General features: G+C 47.4%; 1 protein-coding gene and 1 pseudogene across 1 annotated transcript; both read left to right on the top strand.

Annotated features, from left to right (window-relative positions):
* Nucleotides 1–137: 137 nt before the first annotated feature.
* Nucleotides 138–9,707, top strand: LOC136382162 (small ribosomal subunit protein uS2 pseudogene; annotated as a pseudogene).
* A 2,004-nt stretch (nucleotides 9,708–11,711) lies between these two features.
* On the top strand, nucleotides 11,712–16,446 carry LOC136382160 (zinc finger protein 852-like). Its single transcript, XM_066351141.1, has 2 exons — nucleotides 11,712–11,976; nucleotides 14,012–16,446. The coding sequence occupies exons 1-2, from the start codon at nucleotides 11,718–11,720 to the stop codon at nucleotides 15,556–15,558; spliced, it is 1,806 nt and encodes a 601-aa protein (XP_066207238.1). The 5' UTR covers nucleotides 11,712–11,717; the 3' UTR covers nucleotides 15,559–16,446.
* The last annotated feature ends 10,950 nt before the right edge of the window (nucleotides 16,447–27,396 follow it).

Raw genomic sequence — 27,396 nt, forward strand, 5'->3', positions numbered from 1 at the left:
AAACCAACACAGATTATCTGCCACAGGACTGTCTTACTTTCTTTTTTAGATTTATTTATTTGTTTGTTTGTTTGTTTGTTTATTTATTTATTTATTTTTAGAGGAGAGGGAGCAGGAAGCATCAACTCCCATACGTGCCTTGACCAGGGAAGCCCGGGGTTTTGAACCTGCAAGCACAGCATTTCAGGTCAATGCTTTATCCACGGCGACACCACAGGTCAGGCTTATTTTCTTGAACTTGCCTTCTACTTTGACTTCAGCTATAATGAACTCCCTCAGTTTTACTTTGACGCACCCTTCCTGGTCTATAGCATCAATTACTGGGCTCTCAATATTGACCAGCTTCTTCCTCCATCCATCCTTTAAATGTCAATGTTCCCGGGATTTACCTGACCTTTCTTTTCATCTCACTTTTCACACTTTCCCTTTCTGGGTGAGTTTATCTACTCACTGTTTCTTCCACCTGACTTTCACAAGCTGGTGATGTCCAAATCTGAATGTCTGCTACAGTGAACAACTTCCTAAGTCCAGGAATAGTGAAATGGTGGGACCTTGTTGAATTTGGTGAACTAATCTACCACCAATCTTGTGGGATTTTTGAAAAGCTGTGGCCAAAGGTCACATCCTAAAGGCTTCTGATCTACATGATCTCCGCAGTGATGGTGAGCCATAGCACCTTTGTGCTCAGCCAGCAGTGTTTAGACTATGTGTCAATGTCACCAGCTCTAAAATAATTTTAGTAAACAAGGACAGCTGGAGCTGTTCAGCCCACAGTGACTGGGCACAGTCTGGACTTGGAAGGTGTCAGAAACCTAGCACTGATGAGACTGACCCACTCCTGTGTGTGTGTGTGTGTGACAGAAACAGAGAGAGAGGGACAGATAGGGACAGACAGACAGGAAGGGAGAGAAATGAGAAGCATCAATTCTTTGTTGCAGCATCTTAGTTGTTCATTGATTGCTTTCTCATATGTGCCTTGACGGGGGGCTACAGCAGACCAAGTAACGTGCAACCTTGGGCTCAAGCTGGTGAGCCTTGCTCAAACCAGATGAGCCCGCACTCAAGCTGACGACCTCAGGATTTCAAACCTGGGTCCTCCATGTCCCAGTCCGACGCTCTATCCACTGCGCCACCGCCTGGTCAGGTGACCCACTCTTAACAGCTATCATCACTCTGAGCTGGAAACTTCATTCATAACCCTGGGCCTAGAGAGGTTTTTCCAGAAAGAGATGTGACACTAAATTCCTGTTCTATCTCCTTCCCAGAGCTTTTAGATTGTTCTCATCAGTCTATCTTTGGGTTAAAATGTTTTTGCTTCTTGTTTAGTATATTTCTAAGGGAGGTGGGTTGGTCTACCACATTTTTGTCTGTTTATAGGTCTGTTAGTATTTGCCTATGTGTTTTAAAGCTGTGCTGATAGGTGCAGAGGTGCATGTATATTTACAATAGTCATTCATCATATTTACTGTATTCTGTACCAGGAGTTGTCCAGGGTCCTGAGAACACAGTCGCTAACAGGATAGAGGTGCCTGCTAATGGACAGAAAAAACAGCTACTGTATATGAGAAAATTGCAGTAAATGAGTGCTTTACAGAGAAATAAATAGGATGATTTGTAGGAGAATCTTCAGTTCTCTTCTTTCATTATATCTTAACATTTCACTGGCTAATCTTAGTATTTTGGAAGCTTCAGAATTTTGTTTCTAAAAGTAGCACATAAGTTGGAAGACAATAACAGTAAATCTCATACTCTTACATCAACAGGTACCATTAAAACAAAATCATCATCCTGTCTGAACAGGTACCATTTAAACTGGAAATTGAATGGAAGAAAGGCTGGTACAGCCCTGAAGACGTAGGAGAGGAACATTCCAGGCAGAGGGAAAAGTAGCTGCAAAGGCTCTGAGGTGAGATGTAACTGACTAGGTTGATCAGGTAGCAGAAGGGAGGCATGGTGACTGGATGAGAGGGACAGTGTCAGAGAGGCTGTCAGAGGTGGACAGAGGCCAGATTAAGGCATTTGCTGCGAGGAAATTGATGGTGGTATCAGGCGGGAAAGCAGGGAGGCCAGTTAGGACACCACCGTGGGGGTGCATTTCAGGGAAGACAAAGACCAGGACCTGGCAAGGTGCTGTGCAGCCAGAAAGAGATGGATTGGTTTGTGATATGTTTTGAAAGGCTAGTGTGCAAGATTTTCTGATTGTTTACATTGGTGCAGAGAGATGAAGGAAAAAGAGGAATCAAAGATTACTCCAAGATTTCCTGACTTAGGGGTTGGGGCAAAAAAATGTTCCCTTCTTACTTTCTAGTTTTTTGGCTGGTTCTAATCATTAAATTGATATAAAACAGATTAACAAGAAAAAATCCAATTTAGTGTCATATTATATATACAAGAGCCCCACAAAGACTTGAGATTCAAAAGCAATCAATTGAAGCTTATATGCTCTCCTGAGCTAAGGAGTGGGATAGGGGCCTGAGGCGTCAAAGCTTTTATTATTTTTATTTTATTTATTCATTTTTAGAGAGGAGAGAGAGAGAGAGAGGGAGAGAGAGGAGAGAGAGAAGGAGGGAGGAGCTGGAAGCATCAACTCCCATATGTGCCTTGACCAGGCAAACCCAGGGTTTCGAACCGGCGACCTCAGCATTCCAGGTCGACGCTTTATCCACTGCGCCACCACAGGTCAGGCCACAAGCTTTTATTGTTGTTAGAATTTGTTTGTTTGTTTGTTTTCTTTTTTCTTTTCTTTACTTTTTTTTTTGTATTTTTCTGAAATGAGAAGCAGGGAGACAGTCAGACAGACTCCCGCAGGTGCCCGACCGGGATCCACCCGGCATGCCTACCAGGGGGCGATGCTCTGCCCATCTGGGGCGTTGCTCTGTTGCAGCTGGAGCCATTCTAGCACGAGGTGGAGGCCATGAAGCCATCCTCAGTGCCTGGGCCAACTTTACTCCAATGGAGCCTTGGCTGTGGGAGGAGAAGAGAGAGAGAGAAGAAGAAGAGGGGGAAAGGTGGAGAAGCAGATGGGCGCTTCTCCTGTGTGCCCTGGCCAGGAATCGAACCCAGGACTTCCACACGCCGGGCTGATGCTCTACCGCTGAGCAAACCAGCCAGGGCCTATTTTCTAAACTCTTAATGGTCCCCACGAGACTTGCAACCTGGGGAGCAATGGGCAGCAACAGCTTGTCCTAGGCTAAGCCCCTGAACCTATCTCCAAAGTCCCCTTCTTCTTTTTTTTTTTTAATTTTTATTTTTATTTATTTATTCATTTTAGAGGAGAGAGAGAGAGAGAGAGAGAAAGGGGGGAGGAGCAGGAAGCATCAACTCCCATATGTGCCTTGACCAGGCAAGCCCAGGGTTTTGAACCGGCGACTTCAGCATTCCAGGTCGACACTTTATCCACTGTGCCACCACAGGTCAGGCCAAAGTCCTCTTTTCTCTGAGTTCCCAGTGAGCCAAAGCAGCCCAGTCTAGGCTCATTTCTTCCCTATAACACTTCTAGAGAGAGACAAAGCAGCCCGTCTCAGCTCCCCTATTGTTTCTTTTTTCTTTTTTAAGTGAGAGTAGAGGAGATAGAATCCACATGTACCCTGACCGGGATCCACCTGGCAACCCCTGTCTAGGGCTGATGCTTGAGTACCAAGCTATTTTTAGCACCTGAGGCCATTGCTTGGACTAACCAAGCTATTCTCAGCATGTCTAGCTGATGCTGGAATGAAGTGACCCACTGCCTGGGGGTGGGGGAGAGAAACAGATGGTCACTACTCTTTTTTTTTTTTTTTGTATTTTTGTATTTTTCTGAAGCTGGAAACGGGGAGAGACAGTCAGACAGACTCCCACATGCGCCCGACCGGGATCCACCCGGCACGCCCACCAGGGGCGATGCTCTGCCCACCAGGGGGCGATGCTCTGCCCCTCCGGGGCGTCGCTCTGCCGCGACCAGAGCCACTCTAGCACCTGGGGCAGAGGCCAAGGAGCCATCCCCAGCGCCCAGGCCATCTTTGCTCCAATGGAGCCTCCAGTGCGGGAGGGGAAGAGAGAGACAGAGAGAAAGGAGGGGGGGGTGGAGAAGCAAATGGGCGCTTCTCCTATGTGCCCTGGCCGGGAATCGAACCCGGGTCCCCTGCACGCCAGGCCGACGCTCTACCGCTGAGCCAACCGGCCAGGGTCACTACTCTTGTATGCCCTGACCAGTAATCAAACGAGGATGTTCGTACACTGGGCTGATGTTCTATCCACTGAGCCAACTGGCCAGGGCCCTCCTGTTGTTTCTTATATTCTAAACCCTTCCTTATTTCATTGTCCCCAGCTTTAATAAACATACTCTCCAAATTACCTAGACCTGTGTTGTGAAATTTTTCCTACATGAATTCAAGAGCCTTCACATTACCGGCTGGCCTTAGGCAGACCCAAAGGGCCAGGTACCCTGTCTGGTAACACCACCAGCTTCCAGTTAGACTGGACCAGTGGCAGGCCCTGGCAGGAAATCAGAGGACAGTCAGGTAAGGCGTACTTATTTTCCTGGTGTAACCGAGCAAAGAGTTTGTCCAATTACAATGATGCTGGGTTGCTGTGAAAGAAAGCAGTGTTTGTTGTATACTGCTACACAATGGAGAAAGAACAGCTTATGCTGAAAAAATGCCAAACTCTCTGATCCAGGATTTGGGCGGGTTATCAGTGTTTAGGGGAGCAGGTATGGGAAGTGCTGGCAGGGAGAGTTTTAATTTGGAGGACCTTGCGGCCATTTATGGTAAGACATCAGCACTGGATCTTCCTTGACAACAGACCCTTCACTTCTGAAAGGGTTCCAAGGTTGAAGTTCCAGTTATGTCCCTGACCTTTAGTTCTGTGGGGTTGAGGGGAGCAAGACTGGTTCCAGGTGCAGCTGGTGGTCAGAGTCTCTCCCCTGGGAATGCTTCCGCAGTGACTTGTGGTTTTTAGTCTGTTGACTTTGAAAAGCAATTCAGTATCTTCTTAAACAAAATAGGGCCGTTTTGAGCTCCCTCTGTACTAGACTACGGGTTGGTCATGTCCCTACCCGAAGGCTAGGGCTTCTATTAGCTTCCAATACCTATAGCGAACTCGGGGGTTCTGAACCACGTTGTTACATTTCCTTAACAGCTCTTCCCCTCCAGGACCAACTGGATTTTACTAGTCCCTCTTTTGACTCCTAGCTTTGTATCCTGTGTCTTCCCTGGGGGGACGGAGGCCCCAAGAGCAGCCCCGTGGCCCTAGCTGGTTAGCTCAGTGGTAGAGCGTCGGCCTGGCGTGCGGGAGTCCCGGGTTCGATTCCCGGCCAGGGCACACAGGAGAAGCGCCCATCTGCTTCTCCACCCCTCCCCCTCTCCTTCCTCTCTGTCTCTCTCTTCCCCTCCCGCAGCTAAGGCTCCATTGGAGCAAAGTTTGCCCGGGTGCTGAGGATGGCTCCATGGCCTCTGCCTCAGAGCGACGCCCCAAGATGGGCAGAGCATCGCCCCCTGGTGGGCATGCTGGGTGGATCCCAGTCGGGCGCATGCGGGAGTCTGACTGCCTCCCCGTTTCCAACTTCAGAAAAATACAAAAAACAAAACAAAACAAAAAAAGAGCAGCCCTGTACCTACGTTGGGAGGGAAGAGGGAACGAGACCAAGGGTGATAGAGCTGTGGGGCGCGAGTGGACACCGGTAAATGGAGGGCAAGCGTCCAGCGTTGAAAGTGGGATGTGCCTGACTTGTGGTGGCGCAGTGGGATAAAGCGTCGACCTGGAACACTGAGGTTGCCGGTTCGAAACCCTGGGTTCGCCTGGTCAAGGCACATATGGGAGTTGATGCTTCCTGCTCCTCCCCTTTCTCTCTCTCTCTCTCTCTCTCTCTTTCTCTCTCTCTCCCCTCTCTCTAAAAATCAATAAATAAAATATAGCCTGACCTGTGGTGGCCCAGTGGATAAAGCGTCGACCTAGAAATGCTGAGGTCGCCGGTTCGAAACCCTGGGCTTGCCTGGTCAAGGCACATATGGGAGTTGATGCTTCCTGCTCCTCCCCCTTCTCTCTCTCTGTTTCTCTCTCCCTCTCCCTCTCTCTCTCCTTTCTAAAATGAATAAATAAAATAAAAATAAATATTAAAAAATAAATAAATAAATAAATAAAATATTTTAAAAAGATTAAAAAAAAAGAAATAAAAATTAAAAAAAAAAAAAAAAAAAAGAAAGTGGGATGTGTTGGGGATGAGTCCCGACAGCTCCGAGACAGGCCAGTGCTGCATTGGAACCGGGAGGAGCCAAGACGTTGGCCCGCCCAGTTTCCTAGAAGGACCGCCGAGGTCGGGGAGACGATGCGCATGCGCGACTAGATCCGGCCGCAAGACCCGCGCGGGGCATCCGGGAGTCGGGAGTGGAGGCCGCGGAAGACGGTGTGTGGCTTCGGGGACTGCTGTGCCGCACGGGGTGCGGCAGGTCGGCTGGAGCGCGGAAGCCTGAGAGGCGGCTGAGGCTGGACCTGGAGGCTGCGCCCGGGGCGGGTGGGCCGGCCGCGATTCCGTCCCCGCTGCGCCGAGGGCGGATCTGGGCCCTGCGCCGCCCGGGGCGCCCCGAGGGAGAATTTGGAGGGATGGTTTGCGTGCTTTCTCTCATCTCCCAATTGTGCAAACAAAGCGTTCTCATTACCGACGATTAGGCGACGCGGGTGAGTCTAAGAAAAGTAAAAGTAACTGCAATCCGCCACCGTTTTCGTTTGGAGGCTTTCTGATATTTTAAAATTTATGCAAAAGCCCTGGCCAGTTAGTTCAGTTGGTTGGAGCATCATTCCGACATGCAAAGGTTGCGGGTTCCATCCCTGGTCAGGAGTTCATCTATGAATTAACCAGTGAATGCATAAATAAATAGAACAACAGAGGGATATTTCTCTTCAAATCAATAAAAACGAAATGTATGCATAATTTGCAAATACATACATATGTATACATATTTATATGAAATGGGATTGTATTGTTGCTTTTTAAACGTAATCAAACCTGACCAGGCGATGGCGCAGTGGATAGAGCGTCGGACTGGGATGCGGAGGACCCAGGTTCGAGACCTCGAGGTCATCAGCTTGAGCATGGGCTCATCTGGTTTGATCAAAAGCTCACCAGCTTGGGCCCGTGCTCAAGGCACATATGAGAAAGCAATCAATGAACAACTAAGGTGTCGGGAGGAAAAACTGATGATTGATGCTTCTCATCTCTCTGTCTCTGACTCACTCTCTGTCTCTGTAAAAAAAAAAAAAGTAAACATAATCAATACATTTTATTTACTTTTATTTAATTTCCTATTGAGGTATAATTGATATAACATTGTTTCTTGTGTACCATATTTGTATATTGCTTTTAAAAAACTATTTTTGGTACTATGATAAAAAGCACATATCACATGATGCATATCCATTTTAAGAAGTATAACTTAGTGGCAGTAAGTACATTATGCTAGTGCTGTTTGAATTATAATGTCTTTAACTTGTGGAATGCATTTGTTCATATACTGGTTACTTTTGGTAACCAGCTAGCATTATGACACCATATTTTTGCAAGTATAATTAAAGGAAAACATTCTGTTTACAGCATATTTTTTATAGTACACAATGCGTGAGGCTGTAAATACTCAACAAGTCATGTTTGTGGGAAAAAAATAGCAAAACCATTTTGTTGTTATATTCTTGCACAGGCCACCTTTATTTGTGTATTTTTTAATTTAAATTTTACTTTTCAATTACGGTTTACATTCAGTATTATTTTGTATTAGTTTCTGGTGTACGGCGTAGTGGTTAGACAGTTATATACTTTACAAAGCTTTCCTTCCCCCTGATATTTCCAGTACCTACCTGCCACCACACATAGTTATTACAAATTGAATCTTGTTTATTAGGATGATTGTTTTCAGCATGAAAGAGGAGTGTGTAAAATGCAGGTTTGTCAACATAAGGTCCATCCCTAACCTAGAACCATTGTACTGTCCTCTGACTTGCATAGGCCTTCCTGAAATCAAGGTCTCCTTCCTGAATTAAAAGTGGGAGCCAAGAAAGAACACCATCCTGTTTTAAACTGTTTGTAGTTTATACTGAAAACTCATTAATATCAGGTCCGTTGTTTTGCAGAGGAAATGTCACGGGGGTGTTTTTAGCTGTATTTTGGTTCAGGGAATTTCTGTCTGTTACACACATGCAAATTTGTGTGCACGTTCAGGGACTGGCCAGTAAGGCTGCTCTTACGTAAGATTAATGCACAAGAAGTCAGACAAATTTTGATTAGAAAAGTAATCTATCCTGTAAGATGGAAAGAGGTGAATGTTTTGAAGATAAACCTAATATTACTTGAAAGAGGAATTGACAAAGCCTCAAATATACTAATTTTTTTTTTTTTGCCCTTTTCTGTGCTACCCAGAGAGATGCCCATGAGGTATTGTTCTCAATTCCCTCATAACTAAAAGGGAAACTGCACAATGTCAGGAGCCCTTGATGTCCTGCAAATAAAGGAGAAGGATGTCCTCAAAGTCTTTGCAGCAGGAACCCAATTAGGTGGCACCAACCTTGACTTCCACATGGGACAATGCCTCTCCAAAAGGAAAAGAGATGGCATCTACATCGGAAATCTGCAGAGAACCTGGGAGAAGCTTCTGCTGGCAGCTCGTGCCATTGTTGCCACTGAAAACCCTGCTGATGCCAGTGTCATATCGTACAGGAACACTGAACTGTCCTGAAGTTTGCTGCTGCCACTGGAGCCACTTCTGTTGCTGGCCCCTTCACTCCTGGAACCTTAACTAACCAACCAGATCCAGGCAGCCTTCCAGAAGCCGAGACTTCTGGTGGTGACTGATTCCAGGGCTGACCATCTGCCCCTCACATGCTAACCTGCCTACCATTGCTCTGTGTAACACAGACTCTCCCCTGTGCTACGTGGACATTACCATCTCTTGCAACAACAAGGGGGCTCACTCAGTGGGTCTTATGTGGTGGATGCTGGCCTGGGAAGTTCTGCACATGCGTGGCACCATCTCCTGTGAACACCCATGAGAAGTCATACCTGACCTCTACTTCAACAGAGATCCTGAAGGGATAGAAAAGGAAACGCAGGCTGCTGCTGGAAAGGCTGTGACCAAGTAGGAGTTTCAGGGTTCGTGCACTGCTCCAGCTCCCGAGTTCACTGCTGCTCAACCGCGGGCCGCTGGCTGGTCTGAAGGCGCGCAGGTGCCCTCCGTGCAGCGGTTTCCTATTGAAGACTGGAGCGCTCAGCCCGCCACAGAGGACTGGTCTACAGCCCCCACTGCTCAGGCCACTATGTGTAGGAACAACCACCGAGTGATCTTCAGCTGTTCTTCCACAAACTCTTAACAGAATGGAAATAAGGGTGATGGAAGCCTGAACAATGGTGGTGCAGTGGGGAGAGCATGGACCTGGAGTGCTGAGGTCCCAGGTTTGAATCCTCAGGGTCACTGGCTTGAGCGCAGGCTCACCAGCATGAGTGTGGGCTCAGCTGCTTGAGCATGAGATCGTTGACATGAACTAATGGTCGCTGGCTTGAGCCCAAGGTCGCTGGCTTGAGTTCAAGGTCACTGGTTTGAGCAAGGGTTCCTGGCTTGGCTGGAGCACCCTGGTCAAAGCACGTATGAGAAGCAATCAATGAATAACTAAAGTGACACAACTACAAGTTGATGCTTCTCACCTCTTTCCCTTCCTGTCTCTCTTGCTTAAAAAAAAAAAAAAGATGAGGCCCTGGCCGGTTGGCTCAGCGGTAGAGCGTCGGCCTGGCGTGCGGGGGACCCAGGTTCAATTCCCGGCCAGGGCACATAGAAGAAGCGCCCATTTGCTTCTCCACCCCTCCCTCCTTCCTCTCTGTCTCTCTCTTCCCCTCCCGCAGCCAAGGCTCCATTGGAGCAAAGATGGCCCGGGCGCTGGGGATGGCTCCTTGGCCTCTGCCGCAGGTGCTAGAGTGGCTCTGGCCACGGCAGAGCGACGCCCCGAAGGGGCAGAGCATCGCCCCCTGGTGGGCAGAGCATCGCCCCCTGGTGGGCAGAGCTTCGCCCCAGGTGGGTGTGCTGGGTGGATCCCGGTCAGGCGCGTGTGGGAGTCTGTCTGACTGTCTCTCCCTGTTTCCAGCTTCAGAAAAATACAGAAAAGAAAAAAAAACAAGATGATGAAAAATAAACAGTTTCTAAAAGCATAAAAGCAAATAGTACTAACTATTCCACTGTTAAGTTTTCTATTCTCCTGGTATCCAGGAAGTATTAGTGTGTAAGTTTTCATTGACGTCACAGTCACTTGAGAGTACAAATGCATAAAGTAGAGTAAACATACCTTACTTTGCAATCTCCGATGCTTTTATATCACAACCAGTCTGAGAGCACTCCCCAGGTGAATTGTGATGGACTCCACAGGACTGGATTTTTGAGCTTCCGCTTCCCCTTCCCTGATCTTTCCTCTTAGCCTCCTCCGTCCTGGTTTCACACTGCATAGCACCTGTCACTACCTCAAGGCACTGCTGTATTCGCTGCTGTGACCCTAGTGCCCGGTACATAGTAACTCATTAAATATTTGGTGAAGTATTAAAAGAATCAATCTCAATTGGCGATAAGGATTGTCCATATTTACATTTTTTAAATTGATTGATTTTTCAGAGGTGTGGGGACATTGATTTGTTCTACTTATTTATGCATTTATTGGTTGATTCTTCTATGTGCCCTGACTGGAGATCGAACCCACAACCGTGGTACATCGGGACAATACTCTGACCAAGTGAACGACCTGGCTCAGGCCAAGAATTGTCTGAGACCTGGAGCAGTTTGCTACAGGTGCCAAGGCCTGCTGTCCATATAATTTTCATATGGGGTCCCACCTCATCTTTTTGTGTGTAGACAACCAATTGTTCCAACACCATTTGTTGAGAAGTCTATTTCCGCTTTCAATGCTCTTGAGACCAGCATCAAAAATAAGTTAAACATAGATGTATGGATTTGTTTGGGGGCCTTGATCCTTTCACTGGGATACAGTCTTGTTGGAGCCCAGGGCAGGGCTTGACCACTCATAGATTTCTTTCCTCCCTCAGCTCAACGTGCTTCCCCGGGGCCTGCCCTTCCCCACGTGGGGAACACAGGAGACCAAGCAGCAGCGACTGTGCTTCGGACGCTCAGGCCCCAGGTGAGCCTGGTTCTTTCTGTCTTTCCGGAGTTCCGAGTGTGGCCCAGGAACGGCCAGAGATCCTCTCCGGGGCCCTAGCCCGTTCTGAGACCGCTCCGGTGGCTCCTGCTGAGTTCATGACCTCTGTCCTGCCCTGGACTTGTCCTTTTATTATTTTATTTATTTATTTATTTATTTTGTATTTTTCTGAAGCTGGAAACGGGGAGAGACAGTCAGACAGACTCCCGCATGCGCCCGACTGGGATCCACCCAGCACGCCCACCAGGGGGCGACGCTCTGCCCACCAGGGGGCGATGCTCTGCCCCTCCGGGGCGTCGCTCTGTTGCATCCAGAGCCACTCTAGCGCCTGGGGCAGAGGCCAAGGAGCCATCCCCAGCGCCCGGGCCATCTTTGCTCCAATGGAGCCTCCAGTGCGGGAGGGGAAGAGAGAGACAGAGAGGAAGGAGAGGGGGAGGACTGGAGAAGCAGATGGGCGCTTCTCCTGTGTGCCCTGGCCGGGAATCCAACCCAGGACTTCTGCACACCAGGCCGACGCTCTACCACCGAGCCAACTGGCCAGGGCCGTGGACTTGTCCTTTTAGATGTCATCCCAGCCTCTCCCTCCTGCACCCCTTTGCCCACCAGGGCCCTTACCCTGTGCTCTTGGTAACCCTGATGACTCCATGCCCTTCGGGTTGGGAATGTCACTGAGCAGTAGAAGCCTGTCATTGCAGGGGTCTGCAGCGGACAGGTCCCTGTCTGTGGACGACACTGAGAAGAAGTGGGGAGAGCCGGCCCTGAGGCAGACAGCCCTGCACCGGAACTGTGAGCCGCAAACTCCCCGCAGCCTGGCCCTGCTGGGTATGGTCTGTGCCCCGGCAGCTTAGCAGCTGCATCCTTCCCATTTTCTTTTTTATAGCCCTTTTCTTTTTTACCTTTTTATAATGAAAAATTGCAACATAGACAAAGCACAGCGGTATAATGCCCCTCCCTGCGCCCATCACCCGGCTCTAACAGTGTCGACGTGCTCTCTTCATTATGGACTGAGCTGGGTGGTCAGGTCAGAGTGTGTGCTTGTAAGGGACAGAGCCGCTCACGTTATGGTCAGCAATGAGCTGTGTTACCATCAGCCTAGAGGAGAGGGAACCCTGTCCCAGCTGCCCGGTGAGACCAGAGTGGGGGAAGCATTGAGACCGGAGAGCCGGGCAGCCTCGGCAACCAAAGGAAGTGAACTGTCATGCTGGAGTCATACTGGGAATGTAACTTGGCCGCTCCCTGCCTATCTCTTTCCTTTTCCCGCTGGTTGTGGTCCGTCATGGGATGAGCAGGGTTCCTCGGTACAAAGTATAATGGCCTCAGCTTTTCTACAAGCAGAAACGGGCTTGCCAGTTTTCTGGAGGGGGATGTGGCGGGTTAGGTTCTTTGAGAAGTCGAGGACAGTAGCCACTCTGGAGAGGTGAGCTTGGGCGTCACTTCGATCTCAGTCGAGGGACCACATATCTTTAACTTTCCATATACTAAAATAGCATGAAGGCTATGACCCTGTTCAGATGAAACAAACCAAAAGTTTTGTGTTTAGATGACTGTGATGCTCTGCCTTCTATCAGCCTTTGCATTTCTTTTTTTAAGAGAGAGTAAGGAGGGAGAAGCAGGAGGCATCAACTTGTAGTAGTTGCTTCCTGTATGTGCCTTGACCGGGCAAGCCCAGGGTTTCGAACCAGCGACCTCAGCATTCCAGGTCAATGCTCCATCCACTGTGCCATGACAGGTCAGGCCCAGCCTTCGTATTAGAAAATTCTAGAATTCAAAAACACTATTCAGCTGTTCAGTTTTCTTATGATTCCAGATTATCAAGATATCAACGATGTATTTTGATTTATGCTTCAAATTATTGATGCCTTTCTCAGTTTTTATAGGAATGCAGTACTAGTTCTTCCCATCAGTGCTCTGGGGTCCATAGGCTCCTAGAGCTCTGCTGTCCCCATCAGTGCTGCTGAGCCCGTGGCTCTCTAAATCCTGTCACTGACCTGTCGTACCAGAAGCACTCCTTTGTTATACATTTTTTCTTTTTTTTTTCTTTTTTTTTCTTTTTTTACAGAGACAGAGTCAGAGACAGGGACAGAGAGAGATGAGAAGTATCAATCATTAGTTTTTTGTTGTGACACTTTAGTTGTTAATTGATTGCTTTCTCATACGTGCCTTGACCGCGGGCCTTTGGCAGACCGAGGAGCCCCTTGCTCGAGCCAGTGACCTTGGGTCCGAGCTGGTGAGCTTTTGCTTAAAACAGATGAGCCTGCGCTCAAGCTGGCGACCTCAGGGTCTCGAACCTGGGTCTTCTGCATCCCAGTCCGGGGCTCTATCCACTGCACCACCGCCTGATCAGGCAATTTTTTCTAATTATACCCTGATAATGTAAGTCTCCCTTTCACTTTTGTGTTTGCCCACATTTTTTCTCATATTTGATTTGAGGTGTTTGCCCTTACCTTCTTTCCTCATCATCTTTGCTGAGAATCATGAACCATACAATGTCATGCTTTAAAAAAGATCTTAAGAGTTCATCATTTACTAAGACCACAAAACATCTTCGGGAAGATCAAACATGCTTTCCGTCTCGTCTCTTGCCTTTTAAATGCGCACCTCACTGGGCTGTGCTGAGTCCCCATCTGTCTGTCCAGATGGTCTTTATCCACCCTCCTCCACTGACCTTCCCCTTCTTTCTTTCTGTCCATGAAGAAAATTTAAGCTATTTTTCATTTTCTTTTATTCCTAATGTGTCCCTTTATTCCTTACCCATAATGTGAAGACTTTTTCAGGCACCTAGACTCCTGATGATGCTGTTTCCTCAACAAGACAAGAAATAAGTAAAAGCTTTTTTTCTTCTTTCTTTTGGCATCAGGTGAGACTAGGATGGAGAGTTCAGAGTTGCCTCCAAGGCAGGAAATTTCTAAAGGATCAGAGCCACCTGCTGGGACATCAGGAGGCCTAGATGGGGTGGTGGCTGGGGGACCAGAGGCTGGAGAGGCCTGTGAAGACGCGTTCGGGAATCCGGAGGCACAGCCCTCGGAGGAGGAAGGGAGCAGACTGGAAAGGGACCCCTTGGAAATAACATGTGAGGATAAAATCAAATCCACCAAAGATGGAGGTGCGGACGATGAGGCACTTGGGGAACATCTGACTCTGCCTTCCAGTCCTGCAGAACTTCACGCTCTGAAGTCACAGAAATTCTATCAGTGTGATGAATGTGGCAAAGCTTTCAATCGGAGTTCACACCTCATTGGCCACCAGAGAATCCACACTGGAGAGAAGCCCTATGAGTGTAACGAGTGTGGTAAGACCTTCAGGCAGACGTCTCAGCTCATAGTGCATCTCAGAATCCACACAGGGGAAAAGCCCTATGAGTGCAGCAGGTGTGGGAAGACCTATCGGCACAGCTCCCATCTCGTTCAACACCAGAGACTCCATAACGGGGAGAAACCATATAAGTGTAATGAGTGTGGGAAAGCCTTCACTCAGAGTTCCCAACTCATTGACCACCAGAGAACCCATACTGGGGAAAAACCTTATGAATGCAGTGAGTGTGGGGAGACCTTCATTCGGAGTAAAAGTCTTACCCGACATCAAGTACTTCACTCTGGTGATAAACCCTACAAATGTAACGAGTGTGGGAAAGTTTTATGTTCTAACAGAAATCTTATGGACCATGAGAGAATCCACACTGGGGAGAAGCCTTATGAGTGTATTGAATGTGGCAAAGCCTTCAGTCGGAATAAATGTCTTCTTCGACATAAAAGCGTCCACACTGGGGATAAGCCATACAAATGTAGGGAGTGTGGGAAAGCCTTCTATCAGCACTCTCAACTTGCTGACCATGAGCAAATTCACACTGGAGAAAAGCCTTTTGAATGTACTGAGTGTGGTAAGGCATTCAGCCTGAGCAAATGTCTTATTCGACATCAGAGACTTCACACAGGCGAAAAGCCCTATAAATGCAGTGAGTGTGGGAAAGCCTTCAATCAAAACTCACACCTCATTATACACCAGAGAATTCACACTGGTGAGAAACCTTATGAATGTAACGAGTGTGGCAAGGTCTTCAGTTACAGCTCCAGTCTAATGGTACATCAGAGAACTCATACTGGAGAGAAACCCTATAAATGTAACAGTTGTGGGAAAGCCTTTAGTGACAGCTCACAACTCATCGTGCACCAGAGAGTTCACACTGGCGAGAAACCCTATGAATGTATTGAGTGTGGGAAAGCCTTCAGTCAGCGTTCCACTTTCAATCACCACCAGCGAACTCACACTGGAGAGAAGCACTCAGGTCTGTTTCAGTGTAAGTTTCCAAGACAAAGAGCAGAGAATTTTGAATTAAGCTTTTGTTGTAAGAAGGATGTTTACCCTGATTCCCTCTGGAAACCATTAGTCAAAGTCATCATTCCCTAAATGCTGCTGGGTCGTGATGGTGGGAGAGTGGAGGAACAGTGCATTTCTTCCCCATTACTGGGGAGTACGGACTGTATATTTCATGTACTTGTAGGGTTTTCTTTTGTCTTTCTCTCCTGTTTAAAAATTCTATCCTATTCTGCTATGCGTCCCATAATCATTGTACGCTTCTCAGGGACAGATTATCTTCCTTATTCTCTTTTACCTCCTTCATTTTATAATTTATATAAAGGCATTCTCCAAGACTAATTCAGTCTTTTCTCTTTTCTCTGGGCTGAAGCTCTTTTACTTACTTACTTACTTATTTATTTATTGTGTGTGTGTGTGTGTGTGTGTGTGTGTATGTGTATGTATACACATAATATATTTTGTATTTTTCCAAAGTGAGAAGTGGGGGGTTCAGACAGACTCCCGCATGCGCCTAACTGGGATCACCCGGCGTGCCCACCAGGGGGCAATGCTCGACCCTTCGGGGGTGTTGCACTGTTGCAATGGGATCCATTTTATCACCTGAGCGGAGACCATGGAACCATCCTCAGAGCCCGGGGCATCTTTGCTCCAATTGAGCCTTGGCTGCAGGAGAGGAAGAGAGAGATAAAGAGAAAGGAGGGGGGGAGGGTGGAGAAGCAGATGGGCACTTCTCCTGTGTGCTCTGACCAGGATTCAAACCCAGGACTTCCACACGCTGAGTGGACACTCTACCGCTGAGTCAACTGGCCAGGGCCTGGGCTGTAGCTCTTTTAAAGCTTTTATTTATTAATTGTTTAATGTTTATTTTATTGATTTTAGAGGGAGGAAGGGGGAGAACAGGAGAGAGACAGGGACATGTGTTCCTGTATGTACCCTGGCTGGGGATTGAACCGCCAGCCTCTGCACTTCAGAACGATGCTCTAGAGTCTAACCAACCAAGCTATCCAGCCAGGGCTAAAGTTTTTTTTGTTTGTTTGTTTGGGGTTTTTTTGTATTTTTCTGAAGCTGGAAATGGGGAGGCAGTCAGACAGACTCCCGCATGCGCCCGACCGGGATCTACCCGGCACGCCCACCAGGGGGCGATGCTCTGCCCATCCGGGGTGTTGCTCTGTCACGACCAGAGCCATTCTAGCGCCTGGGGCAGAGGCCAAAGAGCCATCCCCAGTGCCCGGGCCATCTTTTGCTCCAATGGAGCCTTGGCTGCGGGAGAGGAAGAGAGAGACAAGAGAAGAAGAAGAGGGGGAGGGGTGGAGAAGCAGATGGGCGCTTCTCCTGTGTGCCCTGGCTGGGAATCGAACCCGGGACTTACACACGCCAGGCCGACGCTCTACCACTGAGCCAACCGGCCAGGGCCAAGTTTTTGTTTTAATCTAGATCCTCATCCATTGTTCACAACCTGGAAAACCTCTTATTCTGTTTGCAAATCTGTCCTTCGAAACCTTTAAAATTCAGCTCATCTGTGCAAGGTTTTCTTTAAATGCTTCTTCCTCCCTGTTGATTTGACCTCAATACTTTGAACTAGCCTGTGCTACAATTTGCAATTGTTAAATTGTCCTGTTATTTATTCTCAACTTAATGCATACGTATATATTTCCATACCAACTTAATGTAGGCTATTTGAAGTTAGGTATAGTATCTATTTCTTTTAGCATATTGATAATATTTTGCATATACTAATTGTGAAATAATTTTTAAAAACTCAACCAACTGAGCTACCCAGCCACGGCCTCATTGTGCCTTTTTGCTACTTGCTGCTTCTCTCTGTAATGGGGAAACAGTGCCCCTTAATCTGACAGCGATTCTGAATCTATGCCAAGGCCAGAGTTGCACAACAGAAATCCCTAGGCTTTCTTGCTAACGTGGTTTTAGGTAATAAAATTTGTTCACATTATGTATTGCCTGAACATAACGGAGTCTGTTCCACAGCGAGTACTTCCTGCTCTATGTGGGTCTGCCTCTATGGGTCTATAGAAAATACTAGAAATTGGCCCTGGCCAGTTGGCTCAGTGGTAGAGCGTCGGCCTGGCGTGCAGAAGTCCCGGGTTCGATTCCGACCAGGGCACACAGGAGAAGCGCCCATTTGCTTCTCCACCCCTCCCCCTCTCCTTCCTCTCTGTCTCTCTCTTCCCCTCCTGCAGCGAGGCTCCATTGGAGCAAAGATGGCCCGGGCGCTGGGGATGGCTCCTTGGCCTCTGCCCCAGGCGCTAGAGTGGCTCTGGTCGCAACAGAGCGACACCGCCTGGGCAGAGCGTTGCCCCTGGTGGGCGTGCCGGGTGGATCCCAGTCGGGCGCATGCGGGAGTCTGTCTGACTGTCTCTCCCCGTTTCCAGCTTCAGAAAAAAAAAGAAAAAGAAAATACTAGAAATTAACAAGCCACTTAGTTAAAACAGGTTGATACCTCTTCAGGTATTTTCCTTATTTGATACGCACCGGTTTGGTTCATAGAGACGCTGGCCAAAGAACACACTTCAGTCTCTTGTATCCTCCCCTTATAGCCATCCCTGTAGTGTCCCTGGTGTACTGTGTTCTCTTTAGGGTCTTAAATACATGTTCACAGGCATCAGCAGTATATCAAATGGTCTCACTGCATTTGGAGAAAGAAAAACAATGAACCATGAAATGAACAGTAAAAACAAGTCTTCAACAAATCTGGTGTTAAAACCTGTAAGTTTCATAAGTTTTGTGAGACAAGAACAGCTTAAACATGATGGTGACTAAGAGTGTCGCTAATAGCAAGTTTTTGCTCACTCTTCCATGTATGAGAAAATGACAAAAAGAGAAGAATTGTTAAAGAAATCAGAGGCAGTTAGACTGAAGTGTGGTGGTACTTTGGTGGCCTACATAAGCAAACTGAAAGCTAAGCTAAAGTCGATTCCTGTAAATGCTTCAAGGTGAAGGAAAGAAAAAAACAATAAAACACAAACAGCCAATCGCAAACAGCGAACTGGGCTTTCCCAAATCATTCAACCTGTGTCAGCGATAGCTAATCAAATAATTTGCTTTGCTTCTTATCTCTCAAAACCTTGCCCTTAGCTTTTGTTGATGTTTGCTCAAATAAACTTAAAAAATTAAATGTGCCTCAGTTGATCTTTTAATACAATAGTACATAGTGTTGGTGATATTAAAGGTATGTGGACTCCGTCATGCACTAGTAGTGGAAATACAGTTAGTATTTTACTGAGAAATTTGGTGTTCCTTGGAGAATGGCGTGAACACTCAATTTGGATGTACAAAGATAAAAATCAAAATTGGTCCCTTCGGTCCAGGATCTCAAGTCAGCAAGGGACATAAGATCTATAAAAACATGATTCTTGTCCAGAATGAATGTTAGAAGTGTCATATGTTCAGTCCAGTGGGACTCCAATAACTGAATAGCAAATAAATAACCTCGCTGCTATTCTCTTACTTTCTGAAATTGCTGTCATCAGAATTAACGCCCCATACTATAAGGATTGAAACAATTTCAGGGAAATGCCTTGGCTGATTTTTATGCATTGGCAGCAGCCAGTTATGTGGCATATGTGAATGAAGCCCTTCTGCTTTTGAAAAAATGACCTTTTGTTGCCAGACTTTCCCTTTTGTCATCCCGAAGCCCTTGAGACATGGAAACAGTCCTTTCCTGAGTCAGAGAAATCACACTGGGCAAACACTGAGCAGGGTCAGGTGCACGTGAGTGTTACACCCAATCGCGCAAAGACAAATGCTGGAGTCCCTTGGATAGTTCAAAAATTTATTGGCCAAAAATGCAAACCTGCGCAGGGGTGAGCTCGCAGTGGTGGTCACTACGAGTCACACCCTTTGCTTACAAACTAGGGGTTTTTATAGCAAAGCAAGCAGGCGACTCGGTACAGAAGCTGAGTGTGGCGTTTAGCGATTGGCTAAAACATGGGGTGATTATAGTCACATGCCTTGGTAACTAAGGGTTCAAACTAGGGGTACAGTGGAAAATTTTTAAAACTGCAAAAATGCTGCTGTCAACAGAGGCTGCAAAACAACTTCAGGATGTGGGGTGCCTTGGTTGCTTCAACCAGGGCTCCTGACTTGTCTGCGGTTTCTTAGTTCCTGAATATACTTCCGCCTTAAGGAGCTTTTGCAATTCTGGAGTTTAGATACTTTTTCTTATAAAATTTCCACCAGAGTGCTACATTTAGATACTTCCCTTATAAAATTCCCATTAGGGTGCCACATTTCCTCCTCTTCTAATACATAGTTAAATCTTTAACTATAACTGGGATTCTTCTACTGTACTAAGACGGTGGTATTCTACGGGGTTTTGGGAGACAGGCCCAACGTTGTTTTAAACCCCCCGTATTTAATTGACTCTGGGTTCCTCTTGTCCATTTTCCCTCTCTTATGAGTGCACCTGTCTTTGGATCCCTTTTCTCTGGTATCCACCATGTGTAAGTAAGGTAGGCTACCTTGTCGGTGCAGTCTATTGATCGTGTCCATTGTTCAGGTGGCTTATATGGTAAATCACTTATGCCACCTCTGCATTCGCATGGGGGCCCGTATAATGTTCTGAGAAGTGTTTCTGCATCTACAGGAGGTTCGAACCCACCGTGAGCAAAATCAAATAGTACTGTTAGGGCACAGATGAGAATTTTAACCTTAAAGGGTCCTTGGGGTCTGTATGTACTTTCCATTGCTTAGGGTCAGTCTCTTGCCTACTAGGCGTAGCGGGCTTCACGTGGGAAAGGTGAATCCAATAAGGCTTCTCAGCTATTCTTACTGCCGTGGGCGTGCTGAACAATACCTGGAACGGTCCTTGCCACCGAGTATCAAGATTCCGGCGTCGGTGGTTAAGAATCTATACCCATTGTCCCGGTTCCGGCGGAGGGGGTAATGGGGCTCCTTTGTGAGCGTCCTTCTGTTGGTCCCTGAGGGCTCGCACTTCAGCACGTACCAACTGCAATGCCTGTAAAGACTTCAGAAAATTCTGATTAGAGACCTCAATTTCTTCTCTTGTTAGTTGAGGGACCAAGGGGGTTGGTTGACCAAACATTAACTCATAAGGGGTCCATTTCCCTGTATAGGGGGTGTTCCGGACCCGAAATAGGGCAAAAGGGAGTAACTCTACCCAATTTTCGCCAGTCTCCTCCCTTAACTTTATTAAAGTTTCCTTTAGGGTCCTGTTCATTCTCTTAACTTGCCCTGAGCTTTGAGGCCGATAAATACAATGTAATTTCCAATTGATCCCTAGTTTTAAGGCTAATTCTTGTGAAATCTTGGATACAAATGCAGGTCTATTGTCAGATCCTATAGCCATAGGAATTTCATATCTGGGAATTATTTCTCTTAGAAGTATTTTATATACTGTTGTAGCAGTTTCTCCTTTTGTTGGGAAGGCTTCAGTCCATCCTGTAAAAGTATTAACTAAAACAAGTAAGTATTTGTAACCTAATTTTCCAGGAGTTATTTTAGTAAAGTCAATTTCCTATAATTCTCCGGGAGTTTTTCCTCGGTACCGGAAAAGAGGAGGGAGCTTCTTGTTGATTGCGTTGACGTTGTGACGATCCTTTAGGCAATGCCTTTTTCTATAAGACCTGGTCCTGAGTAGTAACAGCTGCCCCCGCAAACCTCTGTCCGTCCCGTACATAACTGCTCCCATCTGTGAACAAGGTCAGGTCTGCCTTTTCATAGGCTTGGTCCCGCAAGTCAGGTCGGGTACCAGTGATAGTGTCCAAAGTTAGTTTGCAGTCATGGAGTACCGTTGAGTCTGGTACCGGGAGTAAGGTGGCGGGGTTCAGGGCCGTGGTCTTAAGGAATTGCACAGCTGGGGGGTTCAAGAGCTGAGCTTGGTACTGGGTCAATCGGGCTTTTGAGATCCACCAATTAGGAGGTGCCCGTAGCACTTGTTCTAAATAGTGCTCTCTAATGACCTGAATGTCTTGACCCAGAGTCAGTTTACTGGCCTCCTTAACAAGGATGGAGGTAGCAGCAAGTGCTCTCAAACAATTTGGCCAACCTGATGACATAGGATCTAGTCTTCTGGACAGATAGGCTATTGGTCTTTTCCAAGGTCCCAGTTCTTGACAGAGGACCCCTAGAGCAATGCCCTTCTTCTCAGTCACAAATAGTTGAAAAGACTTAGACAAGTCTGGCAGGGTTAATGCCGGGGCTGCAACTAGGGCCTCCTTAAGTTTTTGAAAAGACTCTCGTGCCTCTTCTGTCTATACAAATTGTTCTTCTTTTCCCCGTGTTAACTCATGCAAAGGTTTGGCCAGCTCTGTAAATCCTAGTATCTAAAGTCTGTAATATCCTACGGCACCTAAAAATTCTCGTACTTGCCTCTTACTTACAGGCTCAGGAATCTGTAATATAGTCTGAATTCTTTGGCTAGACAAACTACGTTGTCCTTCCCTCAAGTCATACCCCAAGTAACTCACGGTTTGGGTGACAATTTGGGCCTTCTTAGCAGATACTCGATAGCCCAGCCGTTGCAGTTCTTGGAGTAGTTCCAATGTAGCTTCTTGGCAACTCTCCTGGTTTGGGGCTACGATTAGGAGATCGTCCACATACTGCAGCAGCACAATTGAAGGGTGGCTGGCTCGAAACTCCTGTAAGTCTTTGCACAAAGCCTCATTAAATATGGTTGGTGAATTCTTAAAACCCTGAGGGAGCCTGGTCCAAGTGTAATGGCCTGAAATTTTTGTAGCAGGTCCCGTCCTAGGAGTAGGTAAGGACAATCTGGAATAACTAGGAACGAGTGAGTGACAGTCCCACGAGCCAAATCAGTAATTCTTGCCTGGGTGTGGGAGTAAGAAGTAACTTTGCCAGTGACCCCTACTATTTGGGTTGTTCTTTTTTTTTGTGGAGTTCCAATTGGTGCCTTAAGAACTGAATGAGTGGCCCCCGTGTCAACTAGGAAGGTAGTAGGCTTACCCTCGATTGACAGTGTGACCATAGGCTCCTGGGGGCCAACAGGGATGGAGCCTTGGCCCCGTCAATCTAGTTGAAGCAAAACCTGGGACTCGTTGCTTTGTGCCTCTGTAATTTGGGGCAGTCCTTCTTCCAATGACTTTTCTCCTTGCAATAGGCACATTGATCCTTATCCAGCTGTCTGGACGTAAAGGTTTTCTTTTGGCCTTTTGAGAATTGCTTCTTTCCCTTATTCTTTCCTGAGTTTTGGGCGGCCAAAAGTACTTTGACAGCTGCTCGTCCTAATTCAGGATCATCTCTGTTTTGGAAAACCTTCTGAGCTATTTCTAATAATTTGCTCCTATTCTCGCCCTCAAAACCTTCTATTTTCTGGAGTTTCTTCCTAATATCTGAGGCTGCTTGAGTAACAAAAGTAATATTTACTAACCTGCGGTTTTCTTCTGCCTCAGGGTCTAATGGGGTATAAACCCGGTAGGCCTCCATAAGCCGCTCCAAAAATGCGGCAGGAGATTCGTCCCTCCCTTGGAGCACCTCACTTACCTTGCTAAAGTTGGTGGGCTTCCTAGCGGCTGCCTTTAACCCCCGTAATAGAGCCCGGCGATATTGGATGAGCGCTTCCCTTCCCCCTGTTACATTTGGATCCCAATTAGGGGGAGTCTCTGGGAGGACCTCAGCCAACTCTCGCTCGGAACCACCATCTTCTCGAAAGGCTTTCTTTGCCTCCTGGTTCACTCTGTTTCTTTCTTCTGTGGTAAGTAAAGTCTGCAGCAATTGCTGACAATCGTCCTAAGTTGGCTGATGGGTCCTAAACACGGTCTCAAGCAAAGATATTAATCCCTGTGGTTTCTCAGAAAAAGGAGGATTCTGATGCTTCCAATTATACAAATCACTAGTAGAAAAAGGAACATAAACCATTCTGGAAGGGGCCCGAGGCCCCTCATCTAAGGGCGGCAAAATTTCCCTAAGGGGCAACAACGGGGCAGCCCCCGAGTAGGGAGGTTGCACATAAGGAGTTCCTCCCCAGGTGTGGGGAGGACTTTGAATACTCTCAGGGACAGTGGTATTAGGTTCCCTTGACTTTCGATAAGGAGGGGGATGGTTAACAGGGTCTAGGATTTCCTCAGGGGTTTCCTGAATGACTGGATACAGCTTAGGGGGGGCTTCCTTCTTGGGTGCACTAGGGGTTGCCCCCCGGCACTGTGTGGCCGGGTTGTCATTTACACAAATGGGCCTTACACAAAGGGACCTTATAGCCCTCTGGTGGGATCTTTGACACTTCTTAATATAGCCAGGTTTATCAGTGGCAATGTCTATCTACACATCAATATAGACGTATTGATCTGGGTGGGGAACTTTATATATAATAGCTCTCACAGCATAAACCCTGAGGACATCAAAGGTCCCTTCCGTAGGCCATCCTATGTTAAAGGTGGGCCATTCTAACTGACAAAGAGTACGGAGGGTCTCTAGATTTGGCACTGGTCCCCCATAGTTTACAGCTCGCTTCTGGAAATCTGAAAAGTTAGCCAAGATACAACCTAAGGGGGAATTCAAAGTTGATTCCTTTTGACCCATCTTGCGGTAGCCGTTCTTCTCCGCTAGATGTCCTTCAAGTCCTATGAAGACAACACACAAAATTCCCCAACCAACCAGTAGGGCAATCCAAATGGGAGAACGTTGATCACACTTACCGGCAACCAAATTAACACAACACACAGTATGACAGCAAAGCCAAGGAGGGCAATACACAAAATTTCCCATACAGACATTCAAACTACGACAAATATTCAAACAGCGGCGCGGCGCGAGTGAGCTCAATAATTTGAAATGGTCAATCAAGTTCAAACAGAAACAAAACCTCGGCTGGCAGCGTCCTGCCCTTTGCCCGAGGGTCTGAGCGAGTCTTTGACAGCGTCCCGTCTATCGCCTCAGACTGCAATTGTACCGGTACCAAGATCACAAAGTGAAACAAAATGACTAAGAGTGGAATTCCAATACTCACCAGCTCGAGCTGTTCCTCCGGGCTTACCAGCCAAATTCCCACTTGGGGAGATCACGTCGGGGTCACCAAATGTTACACCCAATCGCGCAAAGACAAATGCTGGAGTCCCTTGGATAGTTCAAAAATTTATTGGCCAAAAATGCAAACCTGCGCAGGGGTGAGCTCGCAGTGGTGGTCACTACGAGTCACACCCTTTGCTTACAAACTAGGGGTTTTTATAGCAAAGCAAGCAGGCGACTCGGTACAGAAGCTGAGTGTGGCGTTTAGCGATTGGCTAAAACATGGGGTGATTATAGTCACATGCCTTGGTAACTAAGGGTTCAAACTAGGGGTACAGTGGAAAATTTTTAAAACTGCAAAAATGCTGCTGTCAACAGAGGCTGCAAAACAACTTCAGGATGTGGGGTGCCTTGGTTGCTTCAACCAGGGCTCCTGACTTGTCTGTGGTTTTCTTAGTTCCTGAATATACTTCTGCCTTAAGGGTCTTTTGCAATTCTGGAGTCTAGATACTTTTTCTTATAAAATTTCCACCAGAGTGCTACATTTAGATACTTCCCTTATAAAATTCCCATTAGGGTGCCACAGTGAGCACAGATAGCTGGGTGGTCTATCGCAGTCTTACACTATGGCTTCCCTGGCGGGCTTCCCAGCAATGGACCGTTGGTGGCTGGCCCCTTGAGCTGATCCACGTGGGAAGAACTGTGGGAAAGAGGACAAAGGGGGCCATACTGTATCACGTCCCTGGACATCGTCGTTGCAGACCCCCAGCAATGATGAGGCGGATGCCTTAGCTAAAATCAGGCCTTGTGGCTACACAAGAAAACAGGGCACGTGGGCCCCCAGACCGTGTGGGCCTTGGTTGAGCACTGGGTGCTAACTCTCGGTGCTGCTGATCTGTGGGCGAGTGGTTGTGAGGTCTGCACCAAGCACTTCTCACGCTGCAGAAGACCAGAGGTAGAAGGACAGGTAGAGAAGGGCTTGGGCCCCTACAAAATGGGCAAGTTGATTATATCGGCCCTCTACCTACCATACGAGGATTCAATACTATATTTTTCACTCCATAAGACACACTTTTTTCCCCAAAAAAGTGGAGGGGGAAATGACTATGCGTCTTATGGAGAGAAAAATGCGGTACTTTATTAAATATTTTATTTTATTTTTTAATTTTTTTTATTTGTTCATTTTAGAGGAGAGGGAGAGACAGAGAGAGAGAGAGAGAGGAGAGACAGAGAGAGAAGGGGGGAGGAGCTGGAAGCATCAACTCCCATATGTGCCTTGACCAGGCAAGCCCAGGGTTTCAAACCGGCAACCTCAGCATTTCCAGGTTGACGCTTTATCCACTGCGCCACCACAGGTCTAAATATTTTAACACTATTTGGTTCAGAATATTATTTTATTTTCCTCCTTAAAACCCTAGGTGTGTCTCATGGTCAGGTGCATCTTATGAAGTGAAAAATATGGTATGTTTTCAGTGCACCTGATACAGCCACAGGACTGGGCTGCACTTGTCCTGCCTGGGTGGCAAGTCAAGACCACACCATCCAAGCCTTGGAGAACTTGAGTGCAGCACATGGGAGACCTTTTCTGATTGGTAGTGATCGGGAACTCTGCAGGGCGGAGGGGACAGACCTGTACTGGGCCAAAGAACAAAACATTAAGGGGAAGTCATTGTTCCCTACCGGCCCCGGGCAGCTGAAATGGTGGAGTGCTACAATGGCCCGTTAAAAACTCCAACTTAATAGTTGGGACACCTGGTTGGGCCGGGTGGACAACTCGTCTCCCTCTGGCCGTCAGGTTACTGAATGAGCAACCCTGGAAAACAGGCTGGTTACCCCTAGAGCGGCTGACATAAGTATACCCTCAGGCCCTTTGGGTACGCACACTAAAGGGTGAGGTCCCAAGGGAGCTGTTGCCTTTACCTAGGCAGGATGGACTCTTGTTACCTGCAGTTGAGGTAAAAACAGTGGAGCTGGTTGTGGGATTTACAAGCAGAGACCAACTAGGTAGCCATGTTATAGCCCTGGGGACTAGGGGTGGAGTGACAAATGACTATATGGCCACAGGCATGTCACTGGCCCGAACCACTCCTGCTCAGTGTTGCCTTATCCTCTGACAGGAAGGGGAGCATTTTATGAGGGACTCCCTTGTGTGCCTGTGGCCTCTGCTCCTACTAACAGTGCAAGATGTCCCTCCACACATGTCCATGCCCTTGGGAGAAAAGGTTTGGTACCATAGACCTGGAGCCACGCTGCTCCTGGCAACTCTCCTGTCCCAGGATGAGAAGGTGGCATGTATACTCCCAGTGGGAGAGATTTACCCCTACTGATCTCACTATCTCTTCTTTCTCTCCAACCAGCTTGAGTAGTGGAAATAGTTTGCTGTCCTGGGCCCCTACCTTTGCCTGTGTACATGTTTCCCATTGTTGGGTATGCACGGAACTACCCTTTGAAGCCACAGAAGGATTACCATGGCGAATTGCTCCTGCCACCCTAGCCCATTGGACTGCCTTGAAGCAGTGGGTTCGGACCAGTCAACAGATTGTAGAAGCCCTCCTCTGGTACGATTATCATAGTCCTTCCCTGATCCTAGGGTGTGCAATTCCCAGTGGCTGGGGATGGTTGGTTGGGGAACATGTAGAGTTGTTAGAACAGGTACCTTTCTGTATAAAGCAGTGTGACCCTACTCCTAACTGTGCAACAGGCTGGACCCCTCACAAAATATGTCTCCACACCTCTGTGGTTCGTGATCCCACTACTTGATAGGATGGTCAGAAATTGACCGGAACAAAACCCACTGATTTCCTCCCAGCTGGATACTTTAAGTCTGTGGGCACGATGGTTGGCCTTACTTGCCTGGTCATTGGACTGGTCACTGTACTTGGGGTGGCCCTTACATTAAAAGGTGGATTCTTGCTTCCTTACCCCAACGACTCTCCAGTTGAGATACTGTTTATCACAGATGGCACCTGGAAAAACGGGCCGCATGGT

The sequence above is a fragment of the Saccopteryx leptura genome, chromosome 10 (genome assembly GCF_036850995.1).
Source record: "Saccopteryx leptura isolate mSacLep1 chromosome 10, mSacLep1_pri_phased_curated, whole genome shotgun sequence".
Classification (NCBI taxonomy): domain Eukaryota; kingdom Metazoa; phylum Chordata; class Mammalia; order Chiroptera; family Emballonuridae; genus Saccopteryx; species Saccopteryx leptura.